The following is a 22,453-nucleotide window of genomic DNA, read 5'->3' on the forward strand; positions in this document are numbered from 1 at the left end:
TCGCAGAGAAGTGAGACCAGATGTCCCAACGGCCATTTCAATTTCTGGATCATTGATTGCGTTTAAGAAAGCTTGCGTCGCTAATAAATTACGAGACGGCTCGTGGTCTGGCAAAGCTACTCGAGAAAGCCGTTCAATATCTTGGCTAAGAGATGCGAGGTCTTCGTCTCGTCCTTGTCTTCTAGTCTGTAGTTGAGCTGTGTACAATTTTGTCAAATAGTCATTTCCGTATCTTAATTTAAGCGCGGAGCTAATTTTTTCATAATCGGAAATTTCTTCTTCAGATAATGCCGTTAAAACATTCAAAGCCGGCGTTCTAAGACAAGAGGCAAGGCTGTGGGCCCTCATGGCGGAGTCCCACTGGTTATGTTTTGCAATTGTATTAAATTGACGTTCATAATCTGCCCATGGAATCTTTCCATCAAAAATCGGCGGTTTTATTTAATTGACTTGAATAGGAATAACGACGTTGAACCTGAGGCAGAGGCTCGGAAAAGCCAACCTCATTATTAACTGTTGTTCTACTAATTGGGGATTCATCTATTCCCCTAATAAAAGGCAGAGACCTTGAGTTTCGAACATCCTGGAACCGTCCTGGATGTTGGACCTGTCGAACAGCGGGAACGGGAACAGGAAAGGGAACAGGAGAGGAAAGCGGAGTAACGACTCTGGAACCTCGTGGGGTGACGGCCGGTTCTCCTGAGCCGTTCACCTGATGAACAGCCTGAAGAGTTGCCACAGTCGTCCGGAACAGTTTATGAAGACTAGTCTCGGATCGTTCTTGAGCTTCTCTATCAAGCCTCCGCTGCTCCAACTGAGAGGCAATTTCCCTTTCTCATTGTTCTTGTTCTCTCTTCGCTGCTTAAACTGAGAGGCAAGCTCCCTTCCTCGTTGTTCTCGTTGCTCTTGAAGCAACTGGACAAGTTGTTGTTGTTGTTGACTAGGCGCATCCAGAAGCTGCCCGTTGATGTCGTTCGCCGGCTTCTTGTTGTTGGCTCATAATCTTTAGTAGGTCGATATGTGAGACTGAGACCATCGCAGGGACAGGTAAAGAGTCCACTGAAGGTGCACAAATTGTCTTGGGAACCCGTGGATTTTACGTGATGGAATGTTCTTCTCCGCCACTTTCCCGACGACGAGATCGTTTCATACGACTGTTGCTCATAGTTTATTTCACGCACTGAATAGACTTAATTGAAAAGAAACTCAAGATCCCGCTTCTGACACCAATGTAACGTACTTTGACGTTACGGAAAATAAATAAGGATCCGCGAGTTCAATTATCAAGTCAAAGAAATCAAGAGCGTGAATAAAATGTTGTGAAAATGCTTTAATGCGTAATATGTGTTTCTCGTTTAAAGTCTGAAACAAGACTGTTTTTACAATAATGTTGGTTGACGCAGCAACCTTATTCTTTTGAAAGATATAAGAGGTTTATAAACGTCTTTTATCTATGATGACTACTAGATCATTAAAGAGGGGGTCAAACGGGTGATTTCACCCTTTGTAACAATATTAAAATATATTTTTTTTCGGTGTGGGGTTGATACGGTGTTATGTGGGCGTCGCGTCTTAAATCAAATATGAATCTTATTTCATTGTTCACGAGTGTTTCGAGCTTGTTGTTGAGCTCTGAAGTTACATCATTGTATACCAGGCAACAGTAATCAATTTGTGGGAATAAGAGTGAGACGATCAGTGTAGTTCTTAGTTCCCGTGATAAAACGTTCCTGTGATATTTTTACTCATAAAGAGAGAAATTTATTTTCCTGGAGATCAAAACTACGTGTTTCCGCCATGAGAGGTTCGACGACATTATCACACCGAGATTTCGTACTTCATCAACGTAGGGAAGAACAACGTTGTTGACGACAATTGGAAGAAGACAGGTGACATCGATTCGGCTAATATGGTTATTACTTCCCTGTATTAGGACCTTAGACTTGGATAGATTGAGCTTAAACCCATTATCGTTCGCGTAATGAGCAATCACGTTGACATCGTGTGTGATACGAGCGATACCATCATCAAGTTGTGAGGGCAGACAGCTCAGGTGAATCTGTGTGTCATCTGCAAAAATCATGTGTTTTGTGAATTTTAATTTCTGGCTGATATCGTTGATGAAAAGTGAGAACATAGGCGGACCCAACACAGACCCCTGGGGAATTCCAGCGGTTGTTTTCAACCAGACAGAGTGTCCACCATGGTTATCCGCTACAGCTTGCTGCCTGCCCGTTAGATAGGAAAATATCCAGTGTAGCACGTTGGACGAAAAGCCAATTTTTTGCAATTTTGTGAGAAGTTTGAAATGTGAGACTGTATCAAATGCTTTACTAAAATCAAACAACACTAGGATTGTCAGCTGTCTCCCATCAACAGCTCGTCGAACATCATGGCATATGCGCAACAAAGCAGTGTGCGTGCTAAAGCCTTGCCTGTAGCCCGATTGACGCGAGTCAAGTATGTTATTCGCTGAGAGGAAATCATTGATTTGCTTGTGAACTATTTTCTCGTATATCTTAGAGAGTTCACATAAGTTGGCTATTGGCCTGCAGTCAGACGGAGACAGGGGAGGATTCACCTTCAATAATGGCCGAATGAATGCACGCTTCCATGAAGTCGGAAAACACGATAATCGAAAACAATGGTTGAACAAGGACGCTAGGATTTCTGCCAAAAGAGGTGGTGTTTTTTGAATCGAGAAAACCGAAACGCTATCCGGGCCAGCAGAATGAGACGAGGAAAACGAATTGATGATTAGTTGAACGGCATCAGGAGTAGTCGGTACAAACTCAAATTTCGGTTGATCATGCGATTCATTGGCGATAATGTCGTCAAGGACATGTATTTCACACGCCGGGGAAGAGCAGGAAATACTCGCGAAGTGTTTATTTAATTCTTCAGGCGAGAAAAAATTGAGCGGAGAAGACGTAGTCGGTTTTACAAGTCCCAAGTTGGCTAGTTCTCTCCATAATTTAGCAGTGTCAGTGATTGACGAAATTCTTAGCAAATAGAAATTATTCTGAGCTGCCTTTATGTTGTTACTAAGTTCATCTCTGAATTTTCTGAATGTCGCTAACCCGAGGAGACTACCTGACCTTCTCGCTCGTTTGTAAAGAGAGTTGCGTTTCTTAATACGTGTTTTCAGATCTTCGGTTAGCCAAGGCGCATGACGTTTAATAATATTGTACGTTTGCCTCGGAGCATGGATATTCAAGATTGAGGAGACCATAATAGAAAGAGAATTCGTATAAGAGTCAATATTAAAACTGGACAGAATTGGATTTGAAGATAACGCCTGGCTGGTCCGGAGCTCGACTGAAAACATATTACGAAACGCCAAGTCATCGAATCTCTTGAAATTGCGCCGAGAGATCGTACGATTTAAAATAGGTGGTGATTCGAACTGATAGACCGATTCGATCAAGTCATGCCCGGCGATAAACGGAGCGTCAGACTTGGAGAATGACACTTTCTTGGAAGAAGAATCAATAATAAAAACATCAAGCCAAGAGTGGGATGTGTTCGTGTGAAAAGTGGCACTGGATTCTATTATGTGCGATGATTTAGATGAAGAACATTCTCTTTGAAACTCCGCCTCGTAACCCGAACTCAAAAGATTGCAGTTCAGATTACCACTGATGATTATATTTCTATACGCGAACGCAAACTGATCGAAAACAGAGAAAAAATCGGCAAATAAGAACCCCTTAGGTCTTCTATACATCGAGGTAAACATAAGAGATTCCTTGTTTTGGCAGCGTAATTCCAGGATAATGTATTCTGATGCATTTGAAAATTGGTTCAGTGAAGCGGCTAAGATCTTTACAGTAAGAGATTCATGAATATAGCATGCCACTCCACCTCCCCGTTTTCCGTGCCTGTCGTTCCTTATGAGTAAGTAATTATCTAGTTGAACCAGATCATCGTGTATTAGAGGATGCAGCCAAGTCTCGGATATTGAGATGATATGATGGCTGTGGTTAGATAAGTGAGCTCGGACAAGATCGATGCTACCTAATAGGGAGTTCGCTTTAAAATGCGCAATGTTGAGATTAACGTGAGACGAGTTAGTTTCTAGCAGTGGTGATGTAACGTTGTCGTTGGAAGACTTCGATTTCAGTCATGTGACTGAGTCCAAGTCACTCTCGGCATTGATTTGGATAATTTCGGTTTTTTCACCCCTTCGAACGTAAATATTCTCAGCCTTCGGCCATACGAACTTGTGGCCAAGTTCTTTTGCTTTCGATTTTGTGCGACGCAGCAAGTTGTAGGTCGCTGACGGCAGGAATTCGTTGATGAAGATGTTTCCTTTTCTATTGAGTGCGAAAACTTCATTGATGGATAACTTTTTTTTCTCACGTCTTTTCTGGATGATAAAATCGCGAACTCTTGATGACTTTCGTGAAACAATCAGAGTCCACAAAGAGGCTTGAGTCGTAGTGGGCGTATGCGGACGTTTCCCATCAGCCAAATGCTGTTTCGAAGGTATTTGTCGTATTTCAAGAACGTCGCTAGTTAATCCGGGAATTCCGAGTGCCTTAAAAATCCTGTCGACTATTGTGTTCGTTGTATCTGTGATATCAATCGGCAGTCCAGATATCGTGATCTCCGCGCTCGTGTTGTTGGAATCGTTATTGGTAAGACGATTCGACAGTAAGTTGACTTGCTACTTGAGTCCAGAGTTTTCTTCCCGGATCGTTTGAATGTCCACCTTTGTCGCTTCGGAATTGAGTTCTCGTGTCCCGATACGATTGTGGAGCGTTTCGTACGACGATGAAAAAACTGAAACGTCAACACGAAGTTCGGAAATATTTTACTCTACACTCGAGATTGACGTTTGAAGGCATTTAAATTGGCCGGTGTTGACTGTGCTCATCGATTCTAGTTGACGCATGAGATCCTCTAGGGTGATTTTGTCGTGAGATCCTGTGTCATCTAACACTTCCTTGTGCGTTGGAGGATCGATTGATGTATGGCTCTTTATAGGTGACCGTGGGCTGGTTGTGGAACGCTGCATAACGCAAGGTTCGCAGTAGACACTGTCTAATGAATTCGCGCCAACGGGGTTGTACCCTAGTCTGTTTGTGGCACACTCGGCATGGATTATGGCACCACAATCACCCATGCAATCGACAGTATTCAGTCCTCTCGTCGTTTTGTTGCAGACCGAGCAGCGCGACATTATAAATTATAAGTAAGTCTCTAATGATGGTTCAATATATGTGAGTTAGTTTTTCATGACACGAAGAGTTAAAGATACGAAAAAAACATCGTCACACACACTGTAATGTGCTCCATATAAGTAAACATTGAACAGCAAAAGAGTTAAAAGGTCCAAGTCACTATACACTACACGCACTGAATGCTGTTAGTGTGAGAATGTTTGTCAGCAACAAGAGATCGACATACGTACACGCCCACACACGATCATGAGCCCGCGTAATCTCAAGCGCGGAAATTTCGATAACTCACACTCATGATACTGGTTTCACGGTTTAAACGTTAAGCTGGTCACGACCTAGCTGCGAGGGGCACCAGCAACAGGATTGTTTATTATAAGTCTATGTACACAATACGTTTACTCAGAGTTATGCACATTCAAACCCTTTGAATGTGTCATACTGATCGTTACACAATAAAGACGTCTGCGCAGTAAATCGGCGCATGGCATTGTAGAAAACGTTTATCGCGAGATTGAAACAGGAAAGTGGAAAAACTTGATAACGGTCTGAAAAATGCACTCGCGAGTCAGAAATTACGGCTACTGATAAGTTCTTGGATTCGGCATTTGATGAGCCATAGAAAATAAAAAACTGATCCCTCTTTCTCGTGTGAATTGAACGAGTTTACAGAGGTCGACGTGATGTTCGTCAAACCGCTAAGGCAGAGAGAGAGAAAGAGAGAGAGAGAGAGAGAGAGAGAGAGAGAGAGAGAGAGAGAGATAGATAGATATAGATAGATATTTTATTATGCCCTGGAATACTTTGGGGCAAGAGAAAAACTACGTATAAAATATTAATCATATACACAAGTATAAAAGTAAAATAAAATTAAATAAAATAAAATAAAATATAATATAATATACAATAAAATAAAATAAAACAAAATAAAATAAAATGAAATAAAATAAAATAAAATAAAATAAAATAAAATAAAATAAAATAAAATATAATATAAAATATGAAATAATAAATTTTAGTTAGAATCAAGTAAAGTGAGTAGATTAAATGAAAAACACAATCAAATAAGCAAAATAAAATAAAACAAAATAAACTAGCACTACGCTATACTATAACTTAGGTAGTATAAAGATAGGTTAATTAATCGGGCTAGCTAGGGCAGAAACCTCATTAGATAAGAAGTACTCATACACCTTAGCCTTGAAAACAGCACATGAGGACGAGGAAGTAATGTCAGGAGGAAGAGAATGCCATAGGTAAACAGCAGTGAGATGGAAGGAGTTGCGGTAAATGCAAGTTCTATGTAGCGGAATATGAAAAGTATTAGCCATGCCCAGACGTGACGAATGACGAGTATAATCATGATGTAAGGGAAATAGTTCACGTAAGTACGACGGGGCATGGTTATGCAGAATATTATAAGTAACTATAGCTACAAAGTACTTCCTCCTGTTTGAGACTGACAACCACTTCAACCGTAATCGATACGGGGTGATATGTACATCACCACGTAGATCAAAAATGAATCGTATCGCACTGTTTACTAATCGCTGAAGTTTTAAGTCAAGCTCGTTTGACAAATCATTATAAACAACACAACAATAGTCGAGTAAAGGAAAAATTAGAGTAGAGACTAATTTTATGCGAAGTTCAGTTGACAGCGAGTTCTTGTGATATTTTAATCTGTGAAGTGTGAAATTCACTTTGCGAGATATTGTTGTTACATGACTAGCCCAAGAAAGATTTGCTTGGAATATAACTCCCAGATTACGAGCCTCTAGTACATAAGGTATAGAGGTCTGATTAATTGCCATGACCGGCAATAGTTTAAAATCGATGGACTGAACGTTTGCTCCACTACCACAAATCATAACAGAAGACTTCGCTAAATTTAATTTAAGGCTATTTTCATTCGAATACTCAGATATCTGGTTGATATCATATAGTATCTTAGCTAACCCTACATTGAGCTCTGACCGGTGACAGCTCAAGTAGATTTGAGTATCATCAGCAAACACTATGTGGTCGGAATACTTGAGAGAAGCACCTATGTCGTTGATGAAGATAGAAAACAATAAGGCTCCTAATACAGAGCCTTGTGGAACACCGGATGTGATAGGAAGCCAGTTCAAAATATTTGTCTTATCTATGACAGTCTGAGTTCTACCAGTGAGATAGGAGTAAACCCAGCTCAGAGACGATTCGGAAAAACCAATGTCACAGAGCTTTTTCAGCAGAATGGAATGAGAGATCGTGTCAAAGGCTTTGCTGAAGTCAAAGAGAACTAAAATAGTGACACGTCCATCATCAGCAGACTTTCTAATGTCATGGCAAAGGCGAAGCAAGGCTGTCTGTGTACTGTGAGCTGTGCGATACCCTGATTGGCGAGAATCCAAAATATTATAGTATGTAAGATATTTAATGATCTGATTATGAGCAATCTTTTCATAGATTTTGGAGAGTTCGCACAAGTTCGCAATTGGTCGAGTATCCGAAGGAGACAAAGGTGTATTTTGTTTTGACAAAGGTCTAATAAATGATCGTTTCCAACTCGCCGGAAAGAACGAGTTGTCAAAGCAGGAATTGAACAATTTCTGTAAGAAAGGAACCAGCAATGGAGCTGCTTTTTTAATAATGAAAGAAGAAATACCGTCAGGTCCAGTCGAATGAGAATTAGAGATATAGGACATAATTAACCGGAGTACATCATTCTCCGTTACATGCTCAAACTGAAACAGATGATTCGAGATATCAACATGGCTTTTAATTGACTGCAATTCACCTTTAGAACAAGCTGGTAAGGAACTAGAGATTGAGGAATAATAAGAGTTCAGTTGATCAGGCGTGAAAAAATTAAGAGGGGAGGTTGACGATGTTTTAACTAGTCCAAGGGTCGCAAGCTCCTTCCATAGTTTGTTAACATTGTTAACATTGGCTAGTCTAGTAAAGTTGTACTCACTTTTCACACGTTTCAACTCAGACGTCAACTCGTCTCTGAATTTCCGATAAATTGCATACCCTAATAGGCTATTAGCCCTTTTTGCTTGTTTATAAAGGGCGTTGCGTTTTCTAATACGCAATTTTAATTCTGGTGTGAGCCATGGTGCAATAGGCTTGCGTACAATAAAATTCTTGAAAGGAGCATGAATGCCAAGAGCTTAAAGTAAGATACCTTCTAAGGCCTTAAGAAACACGTTAATATCATCAGAGATTGAGGAATTTGTGGGTACAAGCTCTACTATCTTAACAAGAGATAATTCCACAGTTGTATTGAATGCACTAACGTCAAAATTCTTGGAGTTGCGGCGAACTATCATTTGGTCAGGATTCTGCGGTGTAATAAAGGCATACGAGAGTTCAAGAAGGTCATGCCCTGCAATAAATGGTGTTTCAGACTTTGTGAAGGCAATGTTTTTGTCACTACTATCAATAATTATGATATCAATAAGCGTATCGGACGTGGATGTATGATGCGTCGCTTCGGATTCAACCACGTATAATGATAGAGAAGAAACCATCTCACTAAGATATCTAGATTCAACAGAGTTAGACAAAAGATCACAATTCAGATCACCAGCAATTATGACATTTTTGAAGGAATGACTAAACTCGCAGAAAGTGTTTATATAGTCAGTGAATAGTTTACTTTTGGGTGGCCTGTACATGGACGTGAATAATATAGAGTCCTGGTTAGGATAGTGTATGTCAAGCAGGAGAAACTAAGGTTGATTAGAATACAAACAGGGTGAAGCTGCTAATAGATTGGCTTTCAATGACTCATGAATATAACACGCAACACCTCCACATCCCTTTCCTATTCTATCATGACGAATTATAAAATAGTTCGGAATCTTGACAAGATCATTAGAAATTTCAGGCTTGAGCCATGTTTCAGATATAGAAATAACGTGATAAAAATGTTCGCTAAGATATGATTTGATGTAGTCAATGTGGCCCAATAACGAGTTTGCATTAAATTGACAGATTTTCAAGGACGTAGCACTATCATGCAATCTCACTGCTTTTCGAGAGTTCCGTACACGATTTAGTCAACCTAATTTGTCTAGATCAGCCTCAGAGGTGATGCGAATAGGCTGAGATCCATCTTGCTTACGTGCGTAGATCTGACCCTTCCTAGACCATACATATTTCCAATTTCTGTCAGACGCGATCTTTTTAGTTTTGCGCAACAAATTATAAGTGTTTGGGTGAAGAAACTCGTTGACAAAAATATTGCCACGCTTATCACATGCAAAAACATCACTAACCGCTAATACGCCGTGCGAACGCTTTTTCCTTATAATATGGCTACTGATCTGTGAGGATTTAAAGAAGACAATAAATGATTTTGATGCCTCACTAGTGTTAACCCGCTCAGGATTTTGGCTCGAAGGAGCTCTGCGGGTGATTAGACGAATGTCGAGTATGTCAGAAGCGAGTTCAGGGACACCAAGCACAGTCAGAACTTCGGTAACGACTTCTAATGGATTATCAGTAACTGTGAATGGTATACCAGCAATGGTGATCTGGGCAGAGGAGTTGACAGGTGTATTGGTTAATGAATCTCGTAGAGAATCAATTTCCCTATTAAGTAGCACGTTGCTGGCCTCTAATTGTGCTATTCTGTCACCTTGATCACTCACAGTTTTAACAATATTTTCGATAGCATTAAGCTTAGATGCCATATTAGAGTTAAATGTATTTTGACAGTTGATAAAAGCATTAAGTGTATCTACATTTTTGTTTGGAAGGGCTGCTATCGAGTCAAGAGTTCTACCCGATTGAGACATGACTGGTGTATCAACAATACAATTTAACTGCTCTCTGATATTTTGAGTACTACTCAATGGCTTGTTACCAAGATTTTTATAACAACAGGGACTAGAGTTTCTACTACTCGTATAGTATCTATAACACCCTGGATGGAAACTTTTTGAGCAGTCTACACACCTGAGTTTTTCACCGGCTACAAGCCGTTTGCACTTAAAGCAAGTGTCAGACATGCAACCGATTTGGTGTAATGAGAAGCAATAACAATACCAGCTGAGAGAAATGTCACAGAGACACAGTAAAAGGTCGTGTAGATACTAACACACCGCATAAATCGAACTTACAGTAGACACGCACACGCTGAAGCACACGGGAACCAAGCATTGACGTAAACAGGTACTTAAGATTAATTCCAGCTTCAGAGTATTATTTGAGAGAAATTCCCTAGCGGTCGTCCAATGGGAAGAGGGAAGGTAGCGTAGGAGTTGTAAACAGCAAATCGTCCGTCCGTTAACTGCCAAGTCCTTCCAGTCAATAATTTTAGGTTATAGGACACCAGTCTTCAGTTTATTGCCTCATCTCGTAGCTCAAAAGATAGAGCAACGACGATTTTTAGCTCAAATTTTGCGTGAGCGACGGGGGAGGAAAAAAACCTGGAAGCAGAGCCCTAAAAACGGGCAGGGAACAGCAGAAAATGGGCAGAACGGGAGAGCAACAGAAATTTAACCAGACAGGTACTCACCGATCCAAGAGAGAGCAAGAGAGAGAGAGAGAGAGAGAGAGAGAGAGAGAGAGAGGAGAGAGAGAGAGGAGAGAGAGAGAGAGAGAGAGAGAGAGAGAGAGAGAGAGAGAGAGAGAGAGAGAGAGAGGAGAGAGAGAGAGGAGAGAGAGAGAGAGAGAGGAGAGAGAGAGAGAGAGAGAGAGAGAGAGAGAGAGAGAGAGAGAGAGAGAGAGAGAGAGAGAGAGAGAGAGAGAGTGAGAGCGGGGAGAGGGAGAGAGAGAGAGAAGAGAGAGGGGGGGGGGGGAGGAGAGAGACGGCAAACAAGAAGGCGATCGAAGGAGAAGCTTACAGGATCGATGCAAGTAATTCGATCATGGATAGTAACATAAAATACAAGAGTGTACAATAGATCCAATGATAGTAGTATAACATAACAGAAGTATAACACAATAAAAAGGATATATTATTGACTATCGAACCAGAAAGATAAAGTAAATAGATAGTTAACTAATAACAGATATACAATTCAGAGTTGACAATCGTTGAAAATGATGATGGTTTATAATTTAAAGAACCGACGGTAGGAATAAAATAATAGCGCACAATTAGATACATACAGGATAAGAATAGGTAGTACAAGAAAATATATAAAATAAATTATGAATAGTAATAAAATTAAGAATAACAATGAGAATAAACGTAAAACATAATAAAACGGAAATAGAAATAGATTGAGAAATAGAACAACAGTGGATAGACGAATACCAGATAATTTATAGTTTCTCCACGCTGTGAAGTTTCCTACTCTACGGCCGCTGCCAATCATAGCCTAGATATTATTTGGGTCACGGAAAAGCCTGATTCTGCTGCTAGGAGATAGTGATGGAGCTTAGGTTTGAAAACTTCAAGCGACGGGGAGTTTTTTAGGGACGATGGAAGGCTGTTCCAAAACCACAAGGCAGATAAGAGAAAGGAGTTTTGGTAGACCGCTGTCCTGGCCAACGGAATAGGCAGCATCATGCCCTGAAAAGAGGCCGCTAATCTCGATGATCTATTATTGAATCTTGGTGAGCGGTCAATTATATATAAACGTATTTTTTGTTAACGTTTCGGCCCGGATATGGGCCCTCCTCAGAACGATTTATTTATGTAACTGTCAAGAACAAAATAAAATTTTTTATAAGAAAAGTACAATCAGACATTAAATGCTGTAGATGTAATACTCTTAAGGCTATTGTATATTATGGGTTAGTGAGTACAATTTTGATTAATTGAAAAAACTAGGCTCAGAGAGTAATTTACCTTTTTATAGTAAGGGAACTAAGATACAGTCGAATTCATTAAATACAATTTGTCGAGACAACGTTCTTCACGTAACAGTAGTCAATGTCAGCTCCTCCGGTTGTTTAAAGTGTAGGAGTTACAAATTACAGGTAATTAATTAAAAAGATTAAAAAAACTATGTATCCTAACTGTCTATAGGTCAACGTAATAAAAAGGTTTTAAAGAGGGTTTTTGTAGCAGTTAAATTAGTTTACTCAATGTCCAAGAAACTGGTACTGGGATCTTTATGACTCTGTTCTCCATGTCTAACAATAGTTTTGTTGAACCGGTTGGGTCAACTGGTGAATAACGACTGATGGGAGAAATAAATATGACCCAGAGTGAAGGTGAACCAGATATAAACATATGTACAAAAAAACAAAAAAATTATGTAAATAAAACTGTGCCATGGGGACAATAATTTTATGTGTATAGTTAAGGTTAAACAATATGTGATATGTGGTCGGAGATTAGCGGTTTGTAAATATTACTAAGATGGTCAACATCTTGTCTAAGGTTAACGGAATTAGTGTGTCCTACAATATTGCACATTTCTAATAATAACCTTTTGAAATAATTAGGTTCTTCACAAAGGATGTTTGTATTGTCGTAGCTGAAAGTATGTTGTTTATTGGTCACATGTTTTGTTAGAGCAGTGTGACGTTCTTCATTCTCATGTAGTTTGCGTTGATGTTCTTTGATTCTGGTGTTTAAGTGGCGGCCAGTTTGTCCGATATAAACTTGATTGCAATCATTGCACGGTATTTTGTACACAACATTGGATCGTTTGCCCATGGGGATCCTATCTTTTCCCGGATCAAAGACTATTTGTAAGTCTTTTGAATTTTTTTCCACAAACTTGACATTGTGTTTGGTAAATAGACGGTTCAGTGACTCAAAGAGACCAGATAAGTATGGGATGGGAATAAATGTAGTAGCAGGTCTATTGTTGTCGTCTGCGGGAGGAGAGTCAATGTTATTGTCAAGTAAATTGTTGATATGGGAGCGTCTCTCACTTATATGTTTGTGTAATAGGCCGTGAGGATAATCATTCCATCTTAATATATTATATATGAGTGACAGATTTTTTTCATGGAATTCTGTACTTGAAAGTTTGATGGCTCTGTCAACAAGATTAAAGATAGTGCCTATTTTGTAGGACATCGGGTGGTGGGAATTAAAATTCAAATATCTTCGAGACCAGGTTTTTTTGTGGAACTAATCTGTTTTGATTTTAGTGTTCTTGTGTATCAGCAATCAATCTAGGAAATTGATGGCGTTATTATCTTCTATTTCAATGGTGAATTGTAGTCGTGGATGATATTGGTTGAAAATATTCGATGTGTAATCTATTTTTTCTTTAGGGACTGCAGTTAGAATATCGTCTACATATCGGAAGTAGAAGGGTAAATCAAAATCTAGATTGCTGATGCATGACCTTTCTAGGTCTTCCATTACAAGATCTGACAGAATTGGAGAGAGAGGGGAACCCATGGGCAACCCAAATTGTTGTGCATATGTGTCATTGTTAAATTTAAAGATTGCCGAATCGAAACAAATGTTTAACGCTTTAACTAGTTCACTAAGTGGAATTGGGATCTTTTTATCCAGAGAGGCCCAACGGTTTTCTACTGCATGCATAGCAAGGTCTGTCGGAACATTGGTGAAAAGAGATATTACATCTAGCGATATTAGAATGTAGTTGTCTGGAATAATCAATTTTTTTATTGTTTCAACCAATGTAAAGCTATCTTTGACTCTGGAGGTGGGGGGTGGAGGGGGGGGGGGGGTCGATATTTGTGGTGAGCCATGAATTGATTAACTTGGATAAGGCGTAAGTCGGGCTGTTGACAAAAGAGACGGGCCCGTATCCGGGCCGAAACGTTAACAAAAAATACGTTTATATATAATCGACCGCTCACCAACATTCAATAATAGATTATACACGAGGTGGAGAATTCTCACCCTTCAAATCTGGATGATCGTCGCGTACTACGATCATCCTCAGGGATTAACTTATTTAGATAAGATGGCCTAGACATTACGAGCACTTGATAGAAGAGACATCCAATAAAATAAAGCCTATGGTTCACGACAGAGAGCCATTGGAGCTTGACACGATGAGGGGTTATATGGATGTCTCTCCGCAGGTTAAGGATATATCCAATGCCACTATTTACCAGTGTTTGTAACTTGAGATTTAAGTACTCTGTGGCATCATGGTAGACTAAACTAGAGTAATCAGTGTAAGGCATGATGAGCGCATGGACTAGCATGGCCTTCACCTGAGGAGAGAGCATATCGCCCCTGTGTTTGAGCCTATAAAGCGAGGCATAGACTTTTCTCGACACTTGCGCTACGTGTCCATTCCAGGATAGGTCCGCAGATATATGAACACCGAGATTTCGGACTGTGTCAACGAAAGGCACAGCTTTACCATCGATGATAATCAGTGGTTTTGATTGGTGTTTTAATTGCTCAACATAGGCAGAACTACCTAAAATAATTGCCTTAGTTTTGCTGACGTTTAACTTCAGGCCATTTGTCCGGGCCCAATCCGCGACTGATTTCGCGTCCAGATTCAATTTGGTTATGGCCTCTGTAATGCAACTGGGTGAGGCATGCAGATAGATCTGAAGATCATCGGCGAAGATTACATGCATACCTCAACCCGAGTCCAACATCATTTATAAATATCAGAAAGAGCAGCGGCCGAAGAACAGAACCCTGCAGCATCCCGGAGCTGTTGGGCAGAAAAGTAGAGTGGTGGCCGCTAAGATCTTGCACGGACAGGGTTCTACCTGTAAGGTAGGACTGAAACCACTCTATCGCCTCATTGGAAAAGCCATAATCCTTGAGCTTGGTCAGGAGCAGTCTTTGATTAATACTATCGAACGCTCTACTGAAATCAACCATCAAGAGAACGGTAATACACCTATCATCAACAGCTTTCCGTGCATCATCAAGCACCTTGAGGATAGCAGTCTGGGTGCTATGGTGTTTTCGAAAGCCGGCCTGCACCGGGTCCAGAATGTTATTTTGGTCTAAGAAGTTAGTAACTTGCTCTGACACTAATCTTTCAAGTACTTTGACCACGTGACTGAGATTTGCTACAGGCCTTGTGTCCGACTCGGATCTGGGTGGGTAAGATTTGCTCAGAGGAATGATGTAAGCAGTTTTCCAAATGGTCGGGAACAAACAGGAGGACATCGATGCATTGAAAAGGTCAGTGAGGCGCGGTACTAGTATTGACAAAAGATCTCTTATATGGATCAGCTTGATGCCGTCAGGGCTTTGACCACGCGAACTTGTGAGAAAGGATTTCAAGATTTTCGATACCTGCTGGTCCGTGACATGAAAAAACGCAAAATTGGAATTTACACTTGGTTGCTGAGTCAAGATAAGTGCTTGTTCTGACGCTGAGCAAGGAGAGTGGGCACTTGTCACCGAAGAATAATAAGTGTTCAATTGATCTGCCGAAAAATGGTGGAGCGGAGATGACGATTCCGTATTTATGGCAATGAGACCCTGACGTCCAAGTTCCGCCCAGATGCTATTTGGACTGGTAAGTTTAGCTAGCCGCTCCTTATAGTAGAGATTTTTCGCACGTTTTATATCATGCTTGACCTGTCTCCGGATGACTAGAAACTGACTGAAGAGTTCATTCGAGTTAAGACGCTTGGCAGCTGCGTAGGTTTTATTCCGCAGTTTGATGCTACATTTGAGCTCTGGTGTAAGCCAGCCAGCAGGAGGTTTACCTACTTCACGTGTGATTAGTGGAGCCAGATCATCAAGCGCAGTCACGATAGAGCGACACAGCATCTCTGTATAGAGATCGAGATCTGGGTTTGCACTTATATGCTCTAGTGCATTGTTTAGAGTTGAGAGAACGTTATTCCGAAGGGCATTGACATCACACCCTCGAAAATCGCGATATATTTTGACACTCTTGGCGAAGGTCTTGATTTGCAACCTATATTCTAGCCCGAGTAGTTTGTGACCCACTATAAACGGAGATGAGGACTAATCATGTGAAATTAGTTTCTCAGCTGAGTCCAATATGAAGACATCCAGCCATGAGTCCGAGTGGGCCGTATGATGTGAACTTCCATGGGGAACAAGAAAGAGCGACTGACTATAAATAAGATCTCGCAGATAATCTGCCTCAAAGTTCTGTCTGTTTAGATCACAATTTGAATCTCCAGTGATTATGACATTAGTATAGTGATGAAAGAATTTGTCGAACTCCACTAGAAAGGCGTCTATAAAACGCTCTTTGGCCTACGATAGATGACGACAAATAATATTTTATCATTCTGAACTGTCAGCTCAAGTATTAGGAATTCTGCAGAATTTGTAAACAGAGATGAAGATGAATTCAAGGTCTTGCATTTTATGGATTTGTGGACATACACGCCCACTCCTCCTCCTATTTTACCGAGTCTGTCATTCCGCAAGTAGCAATAATCGCTAATGGTCACCACATCACTAGCAATGTCCGTGTGTAGTTATGTTTCAGTGACAGAAATTACATGGAAGAATTTTTCGGAGAAGTGAGATCTTATCAGATCGATCTGGGCCAGTAAGGAGTTCGCATTGAAGCTGGCAATCCTCATGTTGTGATAGTTTGGGCCAGCTGAACCGCCTGAAGAGTTTGCACCGTCAGAAGCGGCTCCTGTAGACCCCGCAATAGTCTCCTCTGTCGGCAAATCCCCTGGGTGGCGTCAATCTCTCGGAACAGGAACTAACAAGTCTAGGTCCGCCTCCGAGTTGATAATAAGTTTATCTGCCCCTTCGCTTTTCTTCACATGGACAGTTCCATCCTGCATTCACACAAAGCGATAGCCACATTCCTTTGCCCGAGTCTTGACTATCGCTAAGAATCTCATTTATAAGGGGGGAAGATGTTCATTGATGAAAACTGGTGTATGCGGGTGGTTTCCGGCAAGACTGATCTCATCAGCATGGATGGCACCTTTCGCCCGCTTGGCTGACAGAATCTCGTTCCGGCATTGTACAGTCCGTAGACGGAAGAGGATCATTCTGGGCTTATTTGTGACTTTGGTGCTTCTAATACGAGTAGCTTCAATGAGCTCATTGCGAGTAGGTATGATTTCAAGTTGCCTGAGCAAGGACCTGAAAACGTCTTTGAGATTTTCGGACTCCAGCTCAGGGACTCCAGATACTAACAAATCACACTAGATTTTTCATTTCCAGATTTTTCAGGCGATCCCGAAGTTCTGCGTTAGACTCTACAACCTGCCGGACATCCACATGGTGACTTTGTTGGACATTCTCAAGTTCATCTAGGCGAGCTGCGTGCGCTCGATTTTCTGCAGCTGCCGCTTCTTTTTTAGCAGCTAGCTCTGCGTTCAGGTCAGCAGTTGATCGCGAGAGTGCATCAACTTTCGATGACAGTTCGTCCACCCTAGCTGGTAGGGCCAAGAGCCCATCAATTTTTGACTCTAAATCAGCTTGTTTTCGCTAAGACTCCCTAAGCATTTCCGCATTCGCTTCAATCGCCGCAGGAACAGTCTCTAAGCTGGGTTGATGTGCCGGAGAGGAAACAGTGGTGCGATTTGAGATAGTAGACTGTATACACCGCATGTTAAACTCCGAAAGTTCAGATGCACTCAGGGCGGATTTCCCCTGTGCTGGGGCTACCACCTGAGGTAAAACGTTGTTACCCTTGTCCATCTCCATAAACGTTCCTCCATGCTACAGGTCTCTCGGGGGCGCGACTCCCCGTACCGCGCCGGAACATAGCACGGCCCATGAGGTCGCCTCGGGGACAGTCCGTTGGGCCTGTGCCTACTTCAGTCCCCCTTGACTTACTCGATGTACGCGGGGTCGTCACGTCCCGAACGAGGGATTAAACCCCCTCGCCACCTGCGGTAATCGTTATTATCATTATTATCAATATGTTGTCGTTGTCGTTGTCGTTGTCGCTGTCGTTGTCGTTGTCGTTGTCGTTGTCGTTGTCGTTGTCGTTGTCGTTATCGTTGTCGTTGTCGTTGTCGTTGTCGTTGTTATTGTTGTTGTGCTAGATGCCATGCAGAGTGTACGTATTTTCTTATTATGCTCGTCGTTTTATTAAAGTTGAAGTAGTTTCTTTCTAAGAGTATCGTCTGGTGTGGTGTAATTCTGTTGCAAAAAAAAAAACTTCTGATTTTGTAAATTAATAAAGTTGCGTGATAGCTTGTGAATCCATCAAGTGCGGCTTAAATATATTTCTGGCTTTTGCGTTGAGGTTAGAAAAGTGTTGTGGCCCGGGTTACTCAGCTGATTTTCGTGGTTGTCGCCAGTGTCAAGAGGCGCTATTTACTGACTCGGCTCTAACTGTTTAGCCAAAATGACTAAGATAACGTTTGCGCTTTGTTTTGAGTTCATCGATCGTGCTTCATAGGGAATTACCACAGGGGCATCATGTAAACACAGCTTTCATTCAGAATGTGCTTGTGTCAGACTTAATGTTGACAGTAAGCGTTTGGCGACTGTTAAGCTGCAAACAAAGTGTCCAGTATGTGAAGTTACTGATAGCTCGGTGATTGACTTATTGCGTGCTATTAATACGAAGCTGGATGGATTTGGAGAGCAGATTCAAAAGGTTACTGCTGAGGTTGCTCCGCTTCGTGTTGATTTTCAGGCGCTCAACACTGCTCACGGTGCAACTAATGTTAAAGTTGACTCTGTCTCAGTGATGGCGGATGATCTGCAACTTCGGCTCGCTGCTATTGAGTCAAACCCAGTTGAAACTAAGCTGTCTTTGGCTGATGAAGCTGTTTTTTTGCGTGCAGCTTGTGAGCAGGTATCAAATCAGCTGGTTGTCAGCGGTCTGTTTGAAGCTGAAGGAGAAGATGTTAAGTTGCCTTTCGGATCTCTCATCGGAGTCCTTGGTGTCACGCTGAATGAGGATGAGCTTGTGGATGCTTTCAGGATCTGTACGAGGCGTCTTGCTGCAGGATCTTGTTGTAGTGGTCTAGCCGGGCCGCGCACGATCGCTGTTACTATGAAAAGTAAGGATGCCTGCAAGAAGATTATTGATGCCAAGAAGGGAAAGCGTGACTTGAATGCTAAACAGGTGGATCAATCTTTGCCTGAGGTTAAGGTTTATGTCAACTTTCGTCAACCTGCCCAACTTCACCAGCTTAAGGACCGTGTCATAAAAGCATTTCCGCGTGTAGACCACAAGCACATTTGGATCTCTGATGGTGCTGTTTTTCTTAGGAAGTCGCAATCTGATCGGCCGGTTAGAATTCTGCCGTCCACGGACTTGCAGCAACTAGCTATTTAGCTATTTGGGTCTCCTAGAACGTCATTTGCTGTTAAAAATACTGAATTTGCTGTTCTCAACGTCTGCTCGCTTAATGCTCAGTCTCTAATGGCACATTTCTGCGAATTTGAAGAATTTTTTAGAGCCAACCCGTACCACGTAATGGGAGTCATCGAGACTTGGCTTTGCGATGCGATTCCTAATCACCAAGTTGTCTTGCCGGGGTATGTGCTGTTGCGTGTTGATCGGCATAGTAAGCGTGGAGGTGGAGTCGCAGTCTTTGTTCGAAAGGAGCTTAGTGTTCGTCTTCTCAGTTCGTCAACTGGAGCTGGAGATGCTATTCTGCCTGAGTAGCTCATCGCAGAAGTTTGGGGCCCATCTCAACATAAAATCTTAATCGCCATTGTTTATCGGCCGCCTGAGGCAGGTTATATGTGTACGTTTGAGGATGACTATATGGCTAGGATGGTCAACTATAAGTTTGCTTGCGTACTTCATGACTTGAATGCTGATCTCTTAGTCAATAATGATGAAGCAGTGAGATTACCAGACTTTTTTGTTAGAATTGGTATGAGTATTGTGCCTTTGCAGCCAACAAATCACTCTATCGATGCAAATACTTGGATTGATGTTTGTGCCGTTAGTAATCTTGCTGCTCTTGATTCCTGGGGTCAGTCGGGTCAGCCTTTTCTGTCTTCGCATGACCTGATTTACTTCTGTCTCACGTATAAACATCCAAAGCCTTTCAGACGGATTGTGAAGTGTTTATCGTGGATGGGGGCTGATTTTGTTGTCGCGGCGGAAATGATTAATTCAAGACTGCACGAGCTGGATGAGGATGATGGTGGTACACTGCGGTCTTTAGACTCGCGTCTCAATAAGCTGAACGACTTGTTCAAAAATGTTGTGGATCAGTGCGTTCCTGTGCGCGAGTTTGTTGCTAAGCGTCACGCGGCTCCATGGATCACGCAGGAGCTAAGAGACATTCGTCGAGATCGTGATAGGTGCTATCGGCGGTTTAAGAGAAGTGGTCATCGGCAGGCTTGGGAAGACTACGTTATGTTGCGGCGTCAAGCTCAGTCACTCTGGAAGAAGAGTCAAGCCAGTTATCTTCAATCCGTGTTCAATCGTGCTGGGCATACGAAGCAGTTTTGGGCTGAAATGGACAGGCTTGGGTTGACAGTAATGTCTGCTAAGTCATGTGATGCTTTGCGTTTTAGTATTGAGGACTTAAATGATTACTATGGTACAATAACTGGAGGCCGTCAGCTTCCGTCGCTGGATGAAGTGATAGCAGGCTTGGTGAGGCCAGGGGCTGGTGCTCTGTTCTCATTCGCTCGTGTCGATGTGCCTGAGGTTGTTGAGTGCATTTCGCTTAGGGCTTCGCGGGCTGAAGGTGTCGACAGCATCTCAGCTCACGTGCTGAAGACATTCAAGGATCTGTTTGGGCCGCTGATCACAGACTTAATTGATTTATCGTTGGACATTGGGTGCTACCCGACGCTTTGGCATTCGTCGCTCATCACGCCGATACCCAAGATTCGTAGCCCGCAATCTGTAGCTGATATGCGCCCGATATCGATACTATGTGCAATGTCTAAGCTTTGTGAGCGTGTAGTGCTGAACCAGATTATTCGATTTCTTAATGACTACGATGTCCTGGATCGGTGTCAAACGGGCTTTCGGCCTGGTATGGGTACACAGACAGCTGTGATTAAGTTTGTGGATGACGTGCGATGTGGCATAGATGAACAGTTAGTGACTTTGGCTGTGTTTATTGACTTAACGAAAGCTTTCGATTCTGTTGATCATCTGCTCTTGCTACGTAAGCTGTACGGACTCGGTTTCGCGTATGAAGTTATTCGCTGGATGTACTTTTATTTATCAGGAAGAAGGCATGCGGTGAGAGATGGTGACAATGTATCTGCTTGGCGTGAGTGCTCCGCTGGTGTGCCTCGAGGTAGTGTGCTTGGCCTGCTGCTTTTCTCATTGTTCATAAATGATCTTCCTAAGTGCTTACGGTTCTGCAGTCATCTTTTCTATGCTGATGATGGTACTATTTACCTCACGTGTAAGCTCTCTGAGTAAAATGGTGGCATTGAAAGGATGAATGAAGATCTTGCTGCTGTAACGAAGTGGTGTCAGCGAAACAAGCTGAAGATTAATGCTGGAAAGACTAAAGCCATTATTTTGGGCAGTGCATTTAATGTGAGCTCAGTTCGGCTTGATCAGATTCCAAGACTTATCTTAGACGATAAAGTGATCGAGTATGTGGTCAGTTTCGAATATCTTGGAGCTATGCTTGACCCAAGGTTGTCGCGGACAGGTCAGGTTGCTAAGACGTGTAGCTCGGTGTCAAGAATTTTGTATCGCCTTCGTTATTCGGTTAATGACTTAAATATACCTCTGAAGCGACAACTTGTTACGAGTTTAGTTCTTCCCGTCTTTGACTACTGCGCAGCTGCCCTTACTAACCTAAACTTAAGCCTTGAGAAGAAACTGACAGTTTCGTTGAATAACTGCGTGAGGTTTATACTGCGCAGGCCGCTTGGGGTGCACATCAGCGGGCCCAGGCTTGATTTGGGTTAGCTCGCGCCGCTCAATCGTCGATTGTATCTCTTGGGCTGCATTTATTACGGAATGTTGTTTATGAGTAAGAATGCTTTATTATGTGAGCGTGTAAGGTTGAACCACAACATAGCCAGACATCGAGACAATAATCGTACTAATACGCTCATTGCACCAGTCCCGCGCACGTCTATATTTCAGCACTCGTTTCTTTAATGGGCACTTCCTTCTGGAATTCTTTCCCGCCGGCTATTACGACTGCTTCATCGTTAGATGTGTTCAAGACGAGTTGTTACCATTATTTGTAGGCTATTGAGCGTGCTGAAGTAGTGAGTGCGATAGCCTAGCTGCTAGATGGCTGTTTGAGAAGATGTTTAAAGAAAAAAAAAAAAATGACGTTGAGAGACCATTTAATAACTTGAATAACTTTAATAACATTATTATAAATACCATTATGATTACTATTTGCATACTATTTGTAATGTTAATGATATGCTAGTATTAGGTTTATATTTTTTTTTTTTCTCTTTTTTTTTACGTACATTCTGTATACTTGTTCTTGCTTTTGGCCGTTAGAGGACTTTGTCCTACGGCCGTGTAATAAATTACAATTAC

General features: G+C 41.8%; 1 protein-coding gene across 1 annotated transcript; it reads left to right on the top strand.

The window, feature by feature from the left end:
* The first annotated feature begins 19,735 nt into the window (after nt 1-19,735).
* Nucleotides 19,736-21,380, top strand: LOC124212226 (uncharacterized). The gene is made up of 2 exons (XM_046612104.1): nt 19,736-21,095; nt 21,301-21,380. Exons 1-2 carry the CDS (start codon nt 19,736-19,738, stop codon nt 21,378-21,380), a joined length of 1,440 nt encoding a protein of 479 aa, XP_046468060.1.
* Nucleotides 21,381-22,453: the final 1,073 nt, after the last annotated feature.

This window comes from Neodiprion pinetum, chromosome 2 (genome assembly GCF_021155775.2).
Source record: "Neodiprion pinetum isolate iyNeoPine1 chromosome 2, iyNeoPine1.2, whole genome shotgun sequence".
NCBI classification, from domain to species: Eukaryota; Metazoa; Arthropoda; class Insecta; order Hymenoptera; family Diprionidae; genus Neodiprion; species Neodiprion pinetum.

Excerpts from the sequence above, each read along its gene's own strand:
- LOC124212226 (XM_046612104.1), top strand. The coding sequence starts at position 19,736 with ATGGTCAACTATAAGTTTGCTTGCGTACTTCATGACTTGAATGCTGAT. Across the intron at positions 21,096-21,300 it reads TGATCATCTGCTCTTGCTAC|TCATCTTTTCTATGCTGATG; the intron begins GTAAGCTGTACG and ends ACGGTTCTGCAG.